This window comes from Prionailurus bengalensis, chromosome B2, assembly GCF_016509475.1.
Source record: "Prionailurus bengalensis isolate Pbe53 chromosome B2, Fcat_Pben_1.1_paternal_pri, whole genome shotgun sequence".
NCBI lineage: Eukaryota > Metazoa > Chordata > Mammalia > Carnivora > Felidae > Prionailurus > Prionailurus bengalensis.
Window position 1 is genome coordinate 136,270,662 of NC_057349.1, and position 21,305 is coordinate 136,291,966.

General features: G+C 45.3%; 1 protein-coding gene across 1 annotated transcript in view; it reads left to right on the plus strand.

Moving 5' to 3' along the window:
- Nucleotides 1-209: 209 nt before the first annotated feature.
- The window catches only part of AKAP12 (A-kinase anchoring protein 12), a 102,960-nt gene continuing 81,864 nt past the window's right edge, over nt 210-21,305 (plus strand). The window contains exon 1 of the mRNA XM_043592613.1: nt 210-532. Coding sequence (XP_043448548.1) covers nt 371-532 — 162 coding nt within the window. The 5' untranslated portion in view covers nt 210-370. The remainder of the gene's footprint in view (nt 533-21,305) is intronic.

Sequence of the window (21,305 nt, forward strand, 5' to 3'; positions counted from 1 at the left end):
CCCGCCTGGACCTGGGCTCGAGGCTCGGGCTGCGCCTCGGGTCCTACAGCCTGGGGGGAGATGCTGCTGTAAGGCGTGTCTGGGGCTGTGCTCATGTGATGAAGCGAGGGAAAAACAAGGGGGAGGAGGAGGAGGAGGCAAAGAGGTGGCTTTTTTTTTTTTTTTTTTTTTTTTTTTTTTTTTCTTTTAAGGAGTTTGCCGCGAGCGCGTCTCGTTCATTCGCAGTCTGGGCGCGTTCGGAGGAAGACGGCGGGAGAGGAAGACGTTCTTGGGACCTCGCGGGCTCACGGCTTCTCGCTCTTCTCCGCGTCGCTGCGATCTGGGGAAGGTGTAACCGGGCAGCCAGGCGCGGGAGAACCGCAGGAGAGCCATGGGTGCCGGGAGCTCCACGGAGCAGCGGAGCCCGGAGCAGCCGGAGGCAGGGAGCGCGACGCCGGCCGAGCCCGAGCCCAGCGCCGGCGGCCTTGCGGCGGAGGAGGCTCCCGGCGCGCAGGGGGATCCGGCCATCGCCGCCGCCGACCCCGCCACCAAGGTACGGGCGCGCCGGGCCACCTGCCCGGGGGTGGGGGGTGGAGGGTGGTCCCTCTGATTTCCGCCTGCGAGAACTTCCCGGCCCGTCCAGCCCATTTGCAAACTCGGGAGCACGCACCCCTCTTTCTAGCTTTCCGGGGTCTCTTGCGCCGGGGGTGGGACCAGAGCAGCAGCGAGCGCGGCGGGCTTGCATCTTTGTCGTGGGTCCCCGGAGGAGGCGACTGCGCCTTCCGCAGTAATAAAATCCGCCCCCCGCCCCTCGCTAACCGAGCCTTTCTCCGCACTCTTCCGGTGGGAGAGACCCAGCCCGAGACGCACGAGCTGCGTGGGGGAGTCCGGGGGGGAGGGGGAAGTGACCTATCGACCGAGGGTCCTGGGCCCCCCGCCCCTCTTTCTCCCGGATGTGGAAAGTCAACTGTTGTCGGGCCGGGACCCGTGTCGCAGCCGGGCGGACCAGCCACCCGTGGGTTCCCCGCCGCGTATGGTCCTTGGCACCAGCTGTGCCTGGAGCGGCCCGGGTTTGGTACCCAGTCTTGCTGCCGCAGCGCTCGCGCAGACACCGCCTTCCTGATGCAGAGAAAGCCTGGGGTGTAGCTCGCTCCGAGCCAAAGAAAACCTGGGTAGACGCTGCACTTCCAAAACGAATGACAGGTTTCGCAGACAAGGCAGCGTCGTCCTTTTCGCCCAGTTCATTGCCCGTGGACTCAATTGGATAAACAAATACTGGGGGAGAAGTGAGAACTTCTCAAAGGATGCGGTCAGAGGCGTAAGCGAGCATTCATTCCTTGCACTCATGTCTGTGAAGGCAGTGCTGAACCTCCTGGAAATTTTGTATTTTATAGCCTTAAGTCACGAAGGCTGAAATATTTACTCTTGGCGGCTACAGCCGCCAGTACGTTGGCTTGTTCGGGTAGTTGTATTTTGTTTTTATTACATAATCTATTTTTCAGCAAATGCGTTCATTAGCAAGGCGGCACCTAACCTGTCCTGTGATATCTTCTGGAAAGATGGTGGATAATCGTATTTAATACTAAAAAAAAAAAAAAAAAAAAAAGGGGACATACTATGTGTTGTATCTGAGGATATAGGATATGAGGACCTTTAAGAGTTATCAGGAAGTGTAGATGTTTACAGTGTGAAAAACAACCTCCCGCCCTGAAATCTAGGTAAATTTCTCTCAACTGTGATGTCATCGTTGTGACCTCTTTAGCTGTCCTAGTCTAGTTTGGGCTGAGAGAGTGCTCTTAATTAGATTACCTCTAGCGTTTAACTTGTAACTACTTGTAAAACCCGTGGTCCCTAGAGCTGTAGGTGGTACCAAGTACCAATTGCCTGGAATATCGAATTTTCTAAGAGGTGCCTAAGCTTTAGGCTTGAGTCAGGTACTATCCTATTGAGATCTGACTCTCATTTTAATACTCACCGTACATCACCTTTTGATGCCGACTACTGCCAAAATGGCCTCATGAGCAGTATTTAGAGTCCCGTAATGAAAGTAGTTTTAAGCTGTAATTACTAAAAGCTTGCAATTGGGGACGTTTTTCCCCTCGGTTTTTACTGCTTCAGGTTATCTTAACAGTTCATGCTGAAATAGGATACCTAATCTGTTAAATAAATCTGGTAAACTTGAATTCGTTCATTTAAGAACTATTCCTTTGGCTCTCTTTTTTGTCCTTCCGTAATCCTATCCACCCTCTTTCCTAGTCGCCACCGTCTTGAAGCAGCCAAGCCACCTCCTTTAAAAAAAATTACTTAAATAACATCTAGAATATCATTGAACTCTTTGGCATCCTGCCCAGTTATCAATTTGGAGACAAATCAATACACTTACATGTCTCCTTGGAAAATGGTGTCGTTTTTCATTTCAGCTAGCAAAATTTATTACTCAGGTTTTGAAAACCTGTCTTTTCGAAAGGACTCCCTAATTAAGAATGACTCAGCACGGAGCTCTTGCCTCCCCTCTTTGCCCTGTTAAACCCTAGTTGCTGACCTTCGAGTAATCCTGTGCGCCATGCCAGGCTCCTGTAGCACCCTTCTTCCAGCAGTTTCCACATTTGTAGGTTTAGTGACTTGACTAAGTGTTCTCCTGGCTGTTGTAAATGCTCCACGGGACAGGGACCGTATGTGTGTTTTTGCTCAAGTGTCCCCCCCCCCCCCCATGTGTGACATGCTGCCTGGCGTGTAGGATGTACTGGCTCCCTGGTTTTGATTGGATGCTACTTTTTCTACAATTTAACCTTGGACCATCTCATTGTCGTGATCTGCCTCTTGTATCAGTGACTAAACCACAGGTTGTTCACAGACCAAGTGACTGTTTTGGCAAAAACTCTTTGGGGTCTTTGGTTTCTATTTCTCTAGAAATAAAGTGACTTGTTCGCATTGCAATTTCAAATTGTCTTTAATTGCAAATGCACAAAATATTGTGAATGCAAGGGGCTCAAGTGAGACCACTTCCTAGGTTGAATTAGTTATGAATACATCTTGAGCTTTCTTGATTGCGTGTGTGGACATTTGGGGGTTTAGACTAATACAACCCCCCCCCCTTCCCTGTTAGGATGCTGATCACAAATTAAAGGCTATTTACAGATTTTTTTTTTTTCCATCTCAGTGATGTTTATATGACATGCATGCTGCCTATTTAGCAGTCCAGTTTACTTTCTCTTTTTTTGTGGTTAATTTTAGTCATCAGCCATTTACTGAGTAAGTACTTCTTAGAAGACATTACACTAATTGAATATCACTCCTATCAGGTCAAATGGAGTGTTAAAACTTGATTACTCAACCCTAACATTTAGGTGCACTGAAGCACAAGTCCTGGGTTTATCTGGTATATTTCAATAAAATGGAATCTTTTCAATCTTTTACAATGTTATATATGTAAATTCTGGGGGGAATTGGCTTGATCAATTATTTATCAGTTTTAATTTTGAGACTTGCCCATTTTGGCCACTGCAGGGGCAGGAATTTCAGACTACCCCAATGCAGTTAGTAAATGAAGCCTCATATTCCTCAATCACCTATTTTTATTTTTTTTTTAAAGATTTTTTTAAAAGTTTGTTTATTTTGAGAAAGAGCAAGCAGGGGAGGAGTAGAGAGAGGGAGAGAGAAATAATTCTAAGCAGGCTCCGCACTGTCAGTGCAGAGCCTGATGCAGGGCTTGAACTCGTGAACTGTGAGATCATGACCTGAGCCGGAGAGATCAAGAGTCGCTTAACCGACGGAGCCACCCAGCAGCCCCAATCATCTGTTTTTATTTTTATTTTATTTTTTTAATATGGGAGGGCTTTAAGTGTAAGGATCTGTTCACAATTTTTTTTTTTAAGTTTATTTTTGAGAGAGAACGCTTGTGCTTGTGTGTGAATGTGGGAGGGGCAGAGAGAGGGAGAGAGAGAATCCCCAGGAGGGCTCTGCACTGTCCATGCAAAGCCCAGGTGGGGTTCGGACTCAAAAAAGGTGAGATCATGACCTATGCTGAAGTCGGGCGCTTAACTGACTGAGCCACCCAGGCGCCCCAATCATCTGCTTTTTAAAAGTTTGTCTTTGAAAGAGTATTTTTTTATTCAGATGTTAATGTAGACATGACATTTACTTAAAGTTTCTGGGAAATCTTGAATTTTTTTTTTTTTTTTTGAGCAGCAGGCAAAAATTTATTAGAGTATAAGATCAGAAAGGAAAAATAGTAGGAAAGCTGTCTTTACAGAGAGGGGACGTTCGAAAGTGAATGCCTCTAAATCTTGATTTCTTGAGCCAAGCGAAGTTTGGACAATCATAATTCTCCGAATTATCCTTCTTGTATTTCCTGCTCAAGCAATGACTTCAGAGCTGGAAACGGAGCAGTGGTCAGTTGCAACGGTGAGGCCAGTGTCCCTGGCAGGTGGGGAGAGGAGACTCTTCACTCCTTCTGGTTGCGTTTCCATTTGGTTACAAGAGCTGTGAATCACCAGAACATAAAGATGTACTCAAGTAGAAGAATCCATTGTCTGATTGGTAGATTTAAGGATGTCTTTGCCCTCTGAGCATGAGGGCACACAATTGAGTTGGCCAGCTGCATTTCTTAATTCTTCCCAGCCTGAGGTAGGATGCTTTCTCCCACTTGGCTTCTGTTTACAAAATGGGAACTGAGGAAGAAAATGACCTTACTGTGATGATGTCACCAGTTTTAAAATAAAAGGGCCAGAATTTAGAATGACTAGGAGAAAATTATGTGTTAACAGAGTGGTGGTTTGTGAATACAGGCTACCTGTGTGCCTATGGATTTCTCCCAGATTCCAAGAGGCACTACTTTTGAGTAGAGCACAGGAGATGTGGGTGTGAGGACAATCGCTTAGGATAGGTAGCCTGTGGGGACCGCCATGCCAACCCTTCAATCCCTACTAGCCTTGTAGCCTAGTGGATGTGTGAGATCAGTGGAGATTTCCTCCTGAAATAGTTCCTTCTATGATGAACAGGCCTCAGACAGTGTATGCTTTTGAGTCCACTTTGGGTCAGCTAGCCTCTACCTCAGATCCCTTTAAAGCGAATAAGGGGGCGCCTGGGTGGCGCAGTCGGTTAAGCGTCCGACTTCAGCCAGGTCATGATCTCGCGGTCCGTGAGTTCGAGCCCTGCGTCAGGCTCTGGGCTGATGGCTCGGAGCCTGGAGCCTGCTTCTGATTCTGTGTCTCCCTCTCTCTCTGCCCCTCCCCCGTTCATGCTCTGTCTCTCTCTGTCCCAAAAATAAATAAATGTTGAAAAAAAAATTTAAAGCGAATAAGGATTATTCTCATTTGGTATTTTATAGGATAATTGATAAAACAAAATGTTATGCTTTATTTATTTTTAAAAATTTTTTAAATGCTTTATTTATTTTTGAGAGAGAGAGAGTATGAGCTGGGCAGGGGCAGAGAGAGAGGGAGACAGAATCCACAAAGCAGACTCCAGGCTCTCAGCTGTCAGCACAGAGCCTGACATGGGGCTCGAACCTGTGAAGCACGAGATCATGACCTGAGCCGAAGTCAGATACTCCACGAACTGAGCCACCCAGGCACCCGTAAAATGTTTTGCTTTAAAAAGGTATTATGAAGTGCTCGCTTCGGTAGCACATATACTAAAAAGGTATTAAGAAATTGTTTCTTTTTCTCCATCAGCTTTAACTCACTGTTCTAGAATACCACTGAAAGGCAAACCAAGCTCAGTGGTGCACATCCTTGGCCTCTGTGATTCTGTATGCGACAGTCTATTCGGGAAGTAAGAAATTCAGATTTATAGCACTGAGAAAAATTTATCAGTCCTTTTATCTCATGAAAAAAACAAAGCTATAAAATATCCTTGAACCCAACACTTCATTGTCTTACACCTGAAAAAATTATAATTTAGAATGTTTTATTTTAAAATAATAAGAAATATGAAAAAAGCTGAGTTTGGAAGGAGAAGCACTATATATTATAAATGTGCAAGCTTATTTAAGAGAAATCTTAAAAATCTGTAATATTTATTTGACTTGTCTATTTAGATTTTGGGTTATTTTCTTGCTAATTAGCACTTTTTTAGAGACCCTAAGGGTAGGGTTTTGTATGGTCAGTGTTTTGTTTCCAACTCGAAAAAGGATTAGGGGAAGATGTTAATAATCTGTAATAATTTCAATTATCCATACATTCATATTACTTATGAATAATTGAGTTATTTAAAACTGACTATAATCTGACATTCTTAAATCATAACATCTTCATAAGATCAAAAGTCCTTGTTTATTCTTATTGAAATGATTTTTATTTAAAATCATTGAATAATAGGATTTATGTTTAATTTTTTTAAGATTTTTTTTTTTAAGTCACGTCTACACCCAACGTGGGGCCCGCACTCACAATCCGGAGATCAAGAGTCCCGCGTTCTCCCTGAGCTATCTGGGAGCCCCTAATGTTTATTTTTCTAAAAATGTTAATGGTTGAAAACTTGGATTTGTAGAGTTTGGTGAAAAGTAAGTCTCTTGTCACCTCCCAGCCACCAAGCATTCACTGTGGATAGTTTGAAACCAAAGTTGGTGGTTTCTTGCATGTTCTTTCAGAAGCTTTATGCATGTAGAGTATATAAATAAGAACAGGTCCATTATTTTTTAAGTAATCTCTACACAATGTGGGGCTTGAGCGCAAGACCCTGAGATCAAGTCGTCTGTTCTTTTTTTTTTAACTTTTTAATGTCTTATTTTTCATTAAAAAATTTTTAAATGTTTATTTTTGAGAGAGACAGCGTGAGCAGGGAGGGGCAGAGAGAGAGGGGGACACAGAATCCAAAGCAGTCTCCAGGCTCTGAGCTGTCAGCACAGAGCCCGACGTGGGGCTCGAACTCATGGACTGTGAGATCATGACCTGAGCCGAAGTCGGACGCTTAACTGACTGAGCCATCCAGGCACCCCTCATGTTTATTTTTGAGAGAGACTGAGCACGAGTAAGGGAGGGATGGGGGGGGGGGGGGACACAGAATCCGAAGCACGCTCCAGGCTCTGAGCTGTTGGCACAGACCCCGACACAGGGCCTGAACCCACAAACCATGAGATCATGACCTGAACCAAAATCAAGAGTCGGATGCTGAACTCATTGGACTGAGCCACCCAGGTGCCCCTTAACCCCCCACCCCCATTCTTATTTATGGCTACATAAATTTTCCCTTTATGGGTTGAAATGCAGTAAAAGTTTAACCAGTCCCCTGTGTTTACATTGACATTTTCCTAGTCTTTTGCTCTGTTAAGTTGACACAGGGAATATCCTAGCTCTGATATCTTTGTATGTGTGCAAATGTGTCTCTAGGATAGATTTCTGGAGGTGGAATTGCTTGCTCAGAGCATTTATATGCATTTAAAATTTAGATAGCCCTTGCTAAATTTACCTTCCAGGGAGACACTCTGTATCCCCACTCTGAAGATCACGAGTTTTTGGATGATTTGCCTCAGTGCAGGGCAGATTTGCTAATATTTGCTACTCTGCACCCAAGTTGGCACTTGAGTTTCCTCGATGTGTTTTTAATTACGTATATCAGCCATATGCTTTTCCTCTCCATGCCACCCGATCACGAACCAGACTGGTCTCCAGAACATTAAAGGCTATGGTTTATTTTACTGTTAATTTTTAAAGACTCCCCCACCCCACCTCAAAGTTACTCAAAATAAGGAAAAGCAAGTTAAAGAGTAAAAAGTGGGGTGCCTGGGTGGCTCAGTCGGTTAAGCGGCCGACTTTGGCTCAGGTCATGATAGCGGGGTCCGTGAGTTCGAGCCCCGCGTCGGGCTCTGTGCTGACAGCTCCGAGCCTGGAGACTGCTTTGGATTCTGTGTCCCCCTCTCTCTCTGCCCCTCCCCCCTCGAAAAAACGAATAAACGTTAAAAAAAAAAAAAAAAGTAAAAAAGTGGCCGAAGTACTGCTTGTGTTTACTCATTTTTCCCAAATTCGTAAACAGTCTTAATTTTATTTACTTGGACAGTGATCTACTTTAGCAATCGTAAAATTTCTCCCCTGGGAACAATCTAAAGTCATCTAGTTGCCAGAAATTTCTCCATACTTCTGATCCATGAAATGTTGGAACCTGGGACTGGGGGGCGGCAGAATTCCACTCCTGGGAAAACAATAGACTGAAGACCCCCGCCCCGGGTTCTGTTCTCATTCCCATCACAAGCTAGAGCCTTCCTCTGTTAACTGGAATAAATGTGATTTCCCAGAAAAAAGATAGGTGCTCAAAGCACAGAAACTACAAGGTCTTTCCCAGACCATGTTAGATTTTTCTTAATACGCAGATTCATGAGAGTTGAAAGGTTTTTGTCTTCCAGGCAGCTTGTCTGTGATGTTTTTTAAAAAGCAGAGTGGGTGGGGCGCCTGGGTGGCTCAGTCGGTTAAGCGTCCGACTTCAGCTCAGGTCGTGATCTCGAGCCCCGCGTCAGGCTCTGAGCCTGGAGCCTGGTTAATATTCTGTTTCGCTCTCTCTCCTCCCCTCCCCTGCTCATGCTCTGTGTCTCTCTCAAAAATAAATAAATATTAAAAAAAATTTTTTTTTTTTTAAAGTAGGGTGGAGTATGGACAGCCTTGTGGTTTCATTCTGCCTAACTTTAATTCCGGTTTTAGTAAATGCCAACTTACTAAATGTCAAAGTGTTTGATTTGTAAATGAGACAAGCTAGAATTTAAGAAGGGGAGGATTATTGCCACTTATTGGCTGATCTTCTGTTTGTTAATGTGCAGACATTGTGAACCGGGTTGCACAATTGAGTAACCTGGTAACTTTCACATCCTAGACACATTGAAGCAGAATCCCGGGCAACTGAAAGGTCAGGTAATCAGCACCTTAATGCTCACCAGGTATTCTGATTTGCCTGCTGTGGCTGGCATTGCCTTAAGGAAGGAGGTACAGGCTATAGGGGCCCACAGAGGGCCAGGGAGAAGTGGTCCAGGCCAAGATGACAGCAGAGACTGACCGAGGTTAGAGCCCGTGTGGGTGGGAGGGAGCGTTTCAGATGATGTTGGAAGAGCCGGTATTCCGCCCCTCACATTTTCAGGAGAAAATAAAGGGAAATATTCCTCCTACATAATTCCGTCCTTGATTCTACTGCGTTGAGAAGAAGTGTGCTGCCAGCAGAGGCTTTTCTAAATGGAATGTTATCCTATTCAGGATAAATACATGTTGAATTCCATGCCATTATCCTTTCTGAGCAAGGAGGAGCCTCTTGTCAATGTTCATTTTCATTTCCACCCGGAGCCTCTTAAACCTCTTCCCTCATTTGTCAATTTTAAAACCTCTGCCGTGCCGGGTAAGAGGAAAGGAGCTGAGGGCTGAGTTTATGGTATTCAGCTGGTGCAGAAATCCTTGAAGAACTCTTAAAACCTAACCAAGTCGTTGATGATCAGAATAGGGTTCTGGCCTTGCTCGTCATGTGACTACTCAGTCTTGATTCCATAAACATGCCTTTACTCTCAGTTCTACTCCAGGCACGGTGCCAGGACGGGGGATGGAAAGAAAGAACCCCAAGAGCTCAGGACTAAGAAAGTCACAAGCTTTCCTTTCCACACACTTGCTAGAAATGAATTGTTCTATGTCTGGAGGGAGAGATCCAAATTTATTTGCCATACTGGTTACCTCTTGTTTCCAGGACTACTGATTAAATAGTCACTTCTGTTTAAAACTCGAGTTTCCCCACATGTGCACAAATCTGTTGCTTACTGATTTCTTTTTTCTTAAAAGGAATTTCCTGCTGTGTTTATTCGTATTATAGTAACTTAAAAGCATTAAGGGAGTGGCTAAAAATGTAATCAGTTACAATAGCTAGCCTGTGGTTTACATCTTACATCTCAAGTGTTACCTGTAGAGGCCGCTTTTAGACAACAAACTTCAGCAGTGGAAACTTGATCGAGGCACAAGGGCCCACAGGGACCACCGGGCTGAATACAGACAGGCCCGCCAGGCGACCCACCTCAAAATATCCATGGGCTCTAACTGACCAGTGGGGCTACTTACAAGCGGGCACAGTTACCAAAAAAGGGAAGATTCCACACATCCCCAAACCTCCTCACCTTCCTCCTTTAAATACAGCCATCACCCACTGCCTTGTTGCAGACCATCTCCCCTTTGCTCTCCTGCCCGCCGCTCCCCTGCAGTGTATTTAATAAACTTCCGACTTCGGCTCAGGCCACGATCGAGGTCTGTGAGTTCCAGCCCCACGTCGGGCTCTGTGCTGACCGTTCAGAGCCTGGAGCCTGCTTCGGATTCTGTGTTTCCCTCTCTCTCTGCCCCTCCCCACTCACACTCCCTCTTTCTCACTCTCTCCCAAAAAGAAATAAACATTAAAAAATTTTTTTTTTTTTTAAAAACAAACTCCTATCTCCTTTGTTCTGCCTTGGTGAATCCTTCCACCTTCCCGTGCCACCGGCTTCCCCCCATTGGTTGCCCCACATTTGGGGGTCCCCATCGACACACCAGGGACACCACATTACCCTGGTCTGCCATGGCAATGGTGAGTTCATACGTACGTAAATATAAAAAAGTGGGAAGCAGACCCACTTACGTTCTAAGCTTAATTTTTCTTGGTGTGTAATAACTTGCATTAAAAATAGTCAAGTGTAGGGGTGCCTCGGTGGCTCAGTCGGTTGAGCGTCCAACTTTGGCTCAGGTCACGATCTCCCAGTCTGTGAGTTTGAGCCCCATGTCAGGCTCTATGCTGACAGCTCGGAGCCTGGAGCCTGCTTTGGGTTCTGTGTCTCCCTCTCTGTCCTCCCTCACTCGCACTCTGTCTCTCTTTCACAAAAATAAACATTAAAAAAAGTAGGTGTTCCATAACCACTTAGCAGGTGAGAGGAATTGGTCCAGATGCTTTGAGAAACAGAGAGATGAGAACACTCAGCTTTATCTGAGTACCTGATAGTCTGAGTGAGGGCAGAGGGTCCCTCTAGGAAACACTCCATAAAAACGGGTCAACTAAATTGGATAGAAAATAGAAGAATTGCCATTACTTGGTACATGTCTTCTCAGTGAATTGTCAAGATAGCTGCCGTAGGGAGAAAACGTCTTGGAAAGTGTTGCAGGTGCATGAGGCCATGAGTTGGGAGGCCAGAGGGACCAGCAGATAAAGGAGCTGCATGCTTGTAAGGGGCAGATGGAAGCAGCAGGCTGCATAGAGCTTGTTGGGGATGCTGCACCGGCAGCCGAGAGCCAGGGAGGGCCGCTCGTGAAGAACGAACCGAAGATGCAGGTGCCACGTAAATGGGTGGATGGGAGGGTGGGGGGCGGGTGGGGAATGAGGCCAGAAAGGGTGTTGCCGGGAGGTGGTGCCAGATAACATTTGCACGATCTGGTGATGTAGCAGATACTCAGGACCCAGTGGGGATTGGGTGCAGGGCATAGGTTTGCATGCGGGCGGCCCACAGTACCCGAGCGGTCAAAACTTGGCCTGCAGGGTACCTGGGACAGGCAAGAACGTTCCCCTCGTGGTGTAGGTTGCAGTTCATTGTCTATCGCTGTAAATGTACCCTGCCGAGCCGCGGTTTATGCCGCAGAGAGGATCTTCCGAAGGGAGAACATCACTTGGTAGTAACAACTTGGGACTTGTGAAAAAGAAGTTTGCAGCAGACTTTATAGGCAATGACGGAGGACTCCCATGAGACCAATACCATTTCTGTAACAGCCATCCCTGTCAGAGCAGAGACCATGGCATTGGGTGCAATCCAGGATCACTGGGTGGTGCAGGTGGGGGGCCTAGGGGAAGGCCAAGTATAAGCAACTTAGGGTCGTGGCTGTGGACAAAGTGGAAACGAGGGAATATTAATAGAAATCTAGGTAGAACAGATGCCAGTGAGTTGAACAGCTATCGGACCCACTGCTGTATACAGCAGGGACTTTTTTTTTTTTTTTAATTTTTTTTTTCAACGTTTATTTATTTTTGGGACAGAGAGAGACAGAGCATGAACGGGGGAGGGGCAGAGAGAGAGGGAGACACAGAATCGGAAACAGGCTCCAGGCTCCGAGCCATCAGCCCAGAGCCCGACGCGGGGCTCGAACTCACGGACCGCGAGATCGTGACCGGGCTGAAGTCGGACGCTTAACCGACTGCGCCACCCAGGCGCCCCTACAGCAGGGACTTTTACCCCAGCGCATCGGGTCCGCCTACAATGAAAGCCTCTGATGGTTGACTCACGTTCCTTCCACTTGTAGGCAAGGAATCTAGGTAACGTGGAATGTTTACTTTCAAAGAAGACCCTTTGTGATTTTTTCCGTCTCCACTGCCTGCCCTCTGTTTTGTTCAGGGGACGATTTATGGTTCGCCATTTTTCGTGTCCGAGCACATGATTTTATACTGAATTGAGCCATTACACACCGTGGGCTTGGTCTGCAGCAAGGATCAATTTTCTATCATCACTCCCTGATATTGACCATTTTAATTTAAAACCTGTTTTTTAAAGACATTTTTTAAGACATTGCACCCCTGATAGATTTCCTGACTCCATAAAATATATATTGTTGTGATGCATAAAATAGGATTATTGATGTCTCTAATGGCTTCTAATCTTTTTTTTTTTTTTACATTTTCAGTGCTGGGTGATAATTTTTCACTAAGTTAGCAAACTGTAGAATGCGTCTTAAGAAACTTTGGTTTGAGGGGTGCCTGGGTGGCTCCAGTCAGTTAGGTGTCCGGCTTCAGCTCAGATCATGATCTCGCGGTTTGGGAGTTCACGCCCCGCGTCGGGCTCTGTGCTGACATCTGAGCCTGGAGCCTGCTTGAATTCTGTGTCTCCCTCTCTTTCTCTTTCTCTCTCTCTGCCCCTCCCCTGCTTGTGCTCTGTCTCTCAAAAAGAAAGAAAGAGAGAGAGAGAGAAAGAAACAAACTTCGGTTTGAAGTTATCCTTCATTTGGATAACAGTTTTACTCCATACCCATAACAAATTGCAGGCTGTGCAAAGTTCAGCCTTAGATGTGGTCTATCTGCTTTGCATTTAAAGTCGATGTACACTGTAGTACATTGGAGGGCCGGGGTGGAGATAGGTTTGTTTGTCAACTATAGGAAATTGCTAAGAATCAGCCAGGCTCTCTATGATGAATTTTTCTTCATTATTTTAGAAATGACATGTTTAATATTCAGACATGAGCTTCCCTCTCTGTCTTTCTCTAGTTCTTATTTGAATTCCAGTTAACAGAGTGTCGTTAGTTTCAGGTGTATAATTCAGTGACTCGGCACTTAGACATGAATTTCGGACTCCTGTAGTGTTCATCTAAATATTTAAAGGGAAATTTTTGTTCTTGAGCTCTGTTTTCCATGAAGAAAGTTAGTGAAAACCCGTAGAAAATGTCCCCACTAATGTTTACTAAATCAGTCTTGATTATTACCATCTTTTCTCCAATCCTGACAAAAGTCAGTGTGTAAAATTTAAAGAGAAAGTAGTTGACAGGACTGGGGACAGATCCCCAGTTGATCTGGTTTTGTAGCTGATAGTTTTTCTTTGTAAAACTTTCAAGAGTTTACGTTAACTTTAAATGCAATTCGATGGCAGTTTTAGGTCTCTCAGTTACGATCTAGAAAGCTGGTTTGCTTTGATTAAAACGGAGGTCGGTTATTCTTTTCACACTAATTAAAGACATACTAGATCTTTGGAACGCTCAGAAGGTTTTTGTCCTATATGCAGAGTCTGTGGTGACCAAAGAGGACGTACAGTGTTATCTAGAGAGCGAGATTTCAAGTCCCTTTTGGAACTGTGCCTGATAAACAGTCCTCCAGGAGAGGAAGGAATGCAAAGAATGCTTAAGTATTCAGGGAACTAGGTCATGGTTTAAAGTATTACATTTGTCAGAGAAAGTTTCTCAAGCCGTCCCTATGATCCTTGGCTCCTTGCTTCGTCCTTACCCAGTGTGCTTTAGTCTTCCGGCAAATTAAGTGCCTGGATTCACTTCTCAGCCTCTAGGAGGGCTGGTCTAGAGGTAGCAGACCACCTTGCAACACCAAAACAAAGGTAAGGCTCTAGGTTAGTGACTGGGAAGCCATAGATGTGATTAAGTGGGTTTTATTTATTTTTTTTCCTTAATTGCATGATCTCAGACTCAAAATTTTTATTTAAAGAGGATGTATGCAAGCGATAATAGGCTATGCATAGGTATATTTACAAAGAAAGGGAAAATCAGAGAGTTCCTTTTAAGTGAACAGGGGTTGGGGGGGAGGAGGGTCTTTCTTTGCAGTGGGTGTTAAGCACCTCAGGGGACCAGCCCGGTTTCCTGCAACTACATATGGCCACAGTGCCCACAGTTTATTGTGGACTTAAGCTCATGGAAACCGTACTGTAGCTGAGTGTTGGACAAGGGGCACGGCCGTGACAGGTCCGGAGGCAAGAGGGAGCACGGACTGAGGTACCAGGAAGGGGGACACAGAGGATGCAATGCATGGAGTGTCCCCACAAAATTCATGTGCGGAAACCGGAACGCTCAGTGTGATGGTGTTAAGAGACGGGGCCTTGGGGAGGTGATGGGTCATGAAGGTGAGCCATCGTGGAGCCATCGTGATCGTGTTAGTTACCTCACAAGAAGAGGCAGGTGGGTGGCTTTCTCGCTCCCTGCCACGTGAGAATAGGATGAGGAGACAGCCCTCTCAGCGGGACCCAGATTGGCCCCCCACCTTCACCTTGGACTCCCTGCCTCCAGGACTGTGTGAGAAATACACATTTGTTGTCTAAGCCCCGGTCGTTTGTCATAGCAGCCCGAGCCAAGATTGAGGAAATAGAATCTATGGTGAATTGTTGAAGAACGGAGAGCCTTCAGAGGGGGCAAGAACGTTGAAAAATAGTACAATAATAATAAAATTTGAAAAGTGATGAAATGGGGCCGCCTACTCTTCCCTAACTGCAGATCTTGGCCGCATCTTTAGTATGTTGGTAATTATTAATTACGCCTCTCCAAAAGGGGACACATAGTAGGCCTCTTTATGCAAACGCAGTTGAAAAAAGCTGGGCAAGAGAAGAGAGCGTAGCTGGAAGAGGGGTTGAGGAGAGCCCAGGGAGGCACTTGAGGCCCTGCTGTGGAGAACACTGAATTCTGGGTGCGGCGTCTGCATTTATTGTGATGGGTAGTGTGGAGCCAATAATTAGTTGGGATCTACGTCTGCATCTGTTAGCGTGTAGACGAGGACCGCAAATTTAACAGTTATTCCTAATCTGAGACTGAGACAATAATTCTAACGTATTAGGGAAATGTGTTCTTTTTTGGTGGGGGGCACAGGAAGGATGGGTTTTCGTTTCATTCATGTAAAAATGATGGTATTTTTTTATATATTAAAAAAAAATTCTTTTTAAACATTTATCTTTGAGACACAGAGCATGAGTGGGGGAGGGGCAGAGAGAGGAGGCGACACAAAATCCGAAAGAGGCTCCAGCGGCTCTGAGCAGTCAGCGCAGAGCCCAAGGCAGGGCTTGAACCCCTCAACCGTGAGATCATGACTTGAGCCAAAGTCGGACGCTCAACTAACTGACTGAGCCACCCAGATGCCCCCCTGAGCCACCCAGATGCCCCTTATGTATCTGATTTTTAAATGAGCCACATGTAGAGAAATTCCTCCTCTCTGGTTAAACTGGGAAAATAGGGGCTATGTCCCAGCTTTTAAATGTATGTTATTTGGGAAATGCCTCAGATCAGCCTGAGATGAAATATTTCATATTTTCCTATCCTTAGTAAGTGATGTCTAGACTTGCTAATGGTGGGGGGGAGGGCCAAGAAAGAAGTAGAAAATTGAGGTAACAGTAAGGATCATTAAAATTTGGGGGGCTGACAAATGTCCATCGACGGATGAATGGATAAACAAGATGTGGTATGTATACATACACACACACACACACACACACACACACACACACATATACGTACACACACATATGTATACGTATATACATATGTGTACACATATATGTACACGTATACATATATGTATACGTATATACATACATAGGTACATGTATGTACCTATGTATGTATATGTATGTACATATATATGTACGTATATATATGTATGTATGTATATAGTGGAGTATTACTCGGCAATCAAAAAATGAAATCTTGCCATTTGCAACTACATGGATGGAACTAGAGGGTATTATGCTAAGCGAAATTAGAGAAAGACAAACATCATATGACTTCACTCGTGAGGAATTTGGGAAACAAAACAGATGAACATGAAGGGAAGCAAAAATAATATAAGAACAGGGAGGGGGACAAAACATGAAAGACTCTTAAATATAGAGAGCAAACAGAGGGTTGCCGGAGGGGTTGTGGGAGGGGGCATGGGTCAAATGGGTAAGGAGCAGTAAGGAATCTACTCCTAAAATCATTGTTACACTAGATGCTAACTAACTTGGATGTAAATTAAAAAATAAATTTTCAAAAAATTTTTTAAAAATTGGGGCTGAGGACAGTTTGGATGAATTTCATTGTTGAGGTAATCCAGATAATTGCATCAGATTGAGATTATTTTCAGTCTGCAGTGAGTCTAATAATAACTATTTATAGACTCCATTTCTATGGCACTTAATTGCACGTAGAGCTAAATATCCTAACGCAAGCCACGTTATGCCTTCAAACTTTGCCTTAACCATATTTTCTGGAGCCAAAGACAGTTGGACTAGTGTGAAGTTAAATGCTGTAAATTGTGTTCCTCAAACCCTTTCCAGCTCCTGCAGCGAGTACTGGTTGTATTGTAGCTGTATGTGAACCTGAACGGAGATCAGGGGAAGGTCCAAATAGAGCCTTTTTGAATGGAATTGCAAATTCTTCTTCTGGCGAATAAGAGTAAAGAGAAATGTCATCTGCTTGTTGCTTTTTATGGTCATGAAGAAGGAAAAATCCTCAAAGTTTATGATTCCTTTACTATGAGCCAATCAACTGGCTTATATGGGCTTCGGATAAAAAGTTGAGAAAGACACTGATTTATTTTTTCTTGAGTCTGATGAAAGCAAATAAAGCAAATAACTGTATTTGGGATTGTAACTGAGCAAAATTTTTAAGATAGCTGCTGCTTTTAAAATCTAAGAGTCAGGGTGCCTGGGTGGTTCAGTCGGTTGGGCATCAGACTCTTGATGGACTCAGACTCAGTCAGCTCTGATGGATCAGACTCAGGTCGTGATCCCCTGGTTCACGAGATCGAGCCCTGCGTGGGGCTCTGTGCTGACAGCACGGAGCCTGCTTGGGATTCTCCTGTGCTCCGTGTCTCTCTCTCTCTCAGAAATAAACATTAACAAAAATTTAGGGGCGCCTGGGTGGCTCAGTCGCTTAAGCGTCTGACTTCCGGCTTGGGTAGCGATGTTGCGTTTTGTGGGTTTGAGCCCGTGTCAGGCGCTCTGCTGTCTGCGTAGAGCCCACTTCAGATCCCCACCCCCCCACCCCCGCTCCTCCCATTGTCTCTCTCGAACATAAGCATTAAAAAAAAAATCAAAAAGTCACCATAGGGCTATTCTTGGGAGATTGTTTCAGGCCACAATAAGCTGGAGCAGGTCAATCTAGGCATAAGGTACTGATTCTTGCTTCTGAGTAAGTATTGGCTATTATTGGGTTTATTTTTTAAATCAGTGTATACAAAATCTATATTAATCGAATATGCCCACTTACTGACCCTTTTCTTGAGTGTAAGTTTTTTTTTTTTTTTTTTAATGTTTATTTTTGAGAAACGGAGGTGGATAGGGCATGAGTGAGGGAGGGGCAGAGAGAGAGAGGGAGACACAGAATCCGAAGCAGGCTCCAGGCACCGAGCTGTCAGCACAGAGCCCGACGCGGGGTTTGAACCCACGAACTGCGAGATGGTGACCTGAGCTGAGGTCCGGCGCTCAACCAGCTGAGCCACCCAGGCGCCCCTCTCTCTCTCTTTCTCTCAAATAAATAAACTTTTTAAAAAAAATGAGCCATCAAAGTGAAAATTGAACTAGGAAGTGGAGCTTTTGTTTCACTAGCTCTTGAGTTTAATACCAGGGTCTCCCTGTGGTTGGCTCAGCTCCCAGTTTTGGGGCTGGTGGGTCCAGGACCACTGCAGTGTGAAGGGATCCTGGCTGTGAGGCCAAGAGAACATGTCTTTTCTTCTTCTCTCTTCCCTCTTCTCTTTCTCCCTTCTCTCCTTCCTCTTCTCCCCCTCTCCCTCCTCTTCCTTCTCCTTCGATGTCTTTTATTAACTGAGGGGATACTAGACAGCTCCTAAGGTACCAAATGCACTATATTTCTAAGTATTTTAGGATACGTTACTATATCTGTAAGGGGCAAATGATTCATCTTCATTAGCCAACCTCTTATCTCCACTGTCCCGACTCTGCCCACTCCATCATGGCCTGGAAGTAGCTGATGCCGGGCTGTACGAGCAATTTGGGTTCGGAGGTAAGTCGCACAGCCTAAATTAGAAGCAATACTACTTATTTTTCTCTTTAATTTGGCTGTAACTGACAGCCAGGCCCCTGCAATCACCCCCTTTTCCCTTCCTGTTTTGCTCTGCTTGCCTGACATCCCAGTTCCTCATCCTTCCTACTGGGCCCTGATGAATTCCATTCCATTTCAAACACATTTCCTCCCTTAGCACCATCTCCCAGCCGATTTGCCTTCCGTGATCAAGGCATGGTCCTTAGGAGATTCTGTCCTCTCCCAGGGTTTTAACACTAAATTATGTCCACCAAGTTTCAGTCCCATGTATAGGTCTGTGCATTAGACAAGTTTACCTCAGGGGGAGCCTTCCTTCTGTCCCTTTGGCCCCGCTGTGTTCCCATAAAGGGGAACTCTTGGAGAATGGTATCCCTGTCTTCGTCTTCTCTTCCTGTCATTTATCAACGTCCAGGCCGCCGTGAAGTGTTCGTTGGTTCCAGTTCTGGCCCCTTAGATCTTTTCCTTGTTCCCAAATGTTAAATATTCTATGTCATATATGCAACATTCATCTAAAAACTAGTCTTGCGACTGGAAGCCCCCACTGCCCAGGCCACTGAATGGGTAGGAGCAACACTGAGTGTCCGTAGGCTGCTTTTCCAGAAAGACAAACATGAGGAAATGAGGTTTTGGGAAGTAGTTACTAAAAGGTGGGGGTGGGGGGTGGGGAAACAGTCTTCCTGGTTCTACCCATTTTTCTATACATATAATTGCTTTATAGATGTAGATGGTTATAAAGTTAGAAGTACCCTGGACCCCTGTAATTGGAGAGGCCCTCTGCTTGCAGGTGTATATAGCCCTCCAGACTTTCTTTGCTTCCAGTTACGCACCTATCATTCCCGTATTCTTTATTCCCCAAGTTGCATCTTTTTTTTTTTTTTTTAACATTTATTTATTTTTGAGACAGAGAGAGACGCAGCATGAACGGGGGAGGGGCAGAGAGAGAGGGAGACACAGAATCGGAAGCAGACTCCAGGCTCTGAGCCATCAGCCCAGAGCCCGACGCGGGGCTCGAACTCGCGGACCGCGAGATCGTGACCTGAGCTGAAGTCGGACGCTTAACCGACTGCGCCACCCAGGCGCCCCTCTTTTTTTCTTTTTAATGTGTATTTTTGAGAGACAGAGAAAGAGAGAGAGAGAGAGAGCACGAATGGGGGAGGGATAGAGAAGGGGACAGAGGATCTGAAGTGAGCTCCACACGAACAGCATTCGGGCATGATGCAGGGCTCAAACTCATAAACCTTGAGATCCTGCTCTGGGTCAAAGTTGGTTGCTCAACTGACTGAACCACCCAGGCGCCCAGAAACCAATGGTTTATTAAATGTTTTCTTTTGATCTTCTATACATTTTTTTTTTCCCCTTTCAATCAAGGTAATCATGAATGTAAACATCGCATGTCTAATTGTAAGTACTTTTCCATTGTGGTGCAGTAGTCACATGGCCTCAGAGAAATGGCGACACGACTGAAGTCAGTTTTCCGCCACCTTGGCCATCATCGATGCGGACTGTGGTATCTTCATCATATTTGCACGGAAACATCATTGCAGTTTGGGCTATGCATGGATTTCGTGATTGGGTCGGCTTTTATTTTGGGAATTCTGTTTGAAGCAGAAACCTAGGCAGTTGACTTAAAGGTTCAAACATTTGATTTATTGTTATTTTCCTTTTCAACAAATAATGTCCGGTACGAATTAACTGACGTTTAGAAAGTCTGTGATTTCCTTCTCCTCCCCACCTCCGAAAAGAAAATCCCTAAAGCCTCTCTAACTTTTATGGCGAACAGCTAGGCTTAGTATGGGAGGCAATCTCAGTGAAGCCAGCGTGTATCAGGACTGTCACACATGAAGACTGCCTCAGCCCCCGACAGCTGGAGAGACATTCCGCAGTGCCCACCAAGTCTAAGGTGTTGACAACGTTTCTGGGCATTACTTCTGGGCATTATACTTCAGAGTTCAAGCACATTTTCTTTGCCTACAAACCAGACCGTTTGCTGCCCGAAGTTCTCTGCCTTTAGATTGATTTCTTGTATGTGTATGAGGTGTTGATGTGACCTCCAGAATCCTGTCTTCTTTTAAAGTTCAATGTTCTGTGACTCACATGCTGATGATCCTCTTAGAGTCTGGTAATGTAAAGGCAGAAGTACCACTTGCTGAGCTAGAAGCTTTGGGCTTTCTCTAACTCACAACTCAAAGTAAACCGGTCTGGGAGGCCCCCGTTCAAAAACTACTAAATTCCTTCTGTTATTTCTTCAGATATTGTTACACCACAGCCTCTCGTGAGGTGTATCATCCACTGGCTTGGCTTCCGTTACGTCTGTGCGCTGTTGGATTCTGAAACCGTCCGTCTCCACCTGGGACACCTCTGTCCCGTTGTCTTTTGTCCCTTCAAGCTGAGCCCACCCACCTCGAATCTATACCTACTGTCCTCTTCCCTGTCGATTGCGTTTTCCAGCTTGGGGCAGGTGGAGAGGAGACTTCTGTGAGAAAAGCTAGTGAGATACAGAAGGGATGGAATGAAAAAGAGGAAAGTAAACAAGAGAACATCCTCTTGGAGGGTAGCCTGACACTCCTAAGTTTGCCATAGTGAAAAAGCCAGGAGCAAGGAGAGGTCCTGAAAGGTGTAAATGAACTACTGACCTGCCTTGAGGGCCGGAGGCAAAGCCTTTCAAGTCAAAAATGTTCTATGTTTTGGGCGCAAGAGTGGCTCAGTCGTTTGAGCGGCTGACTTTGGCTCAGGTCATGATCTGGAAGTTCATGGGATCAAGCCCTGCAACAGGTTCTGTGCTGACAGCTCGGAGTCTGCTTGGGATCCTCTCTCTCCCTCCCTCTGTCCTTCTGAGGCTTGCTCACTCTCTTTTTCAAAATAAATAAACATTAAAAAAAACTGAACAGTACATACATAGGTATA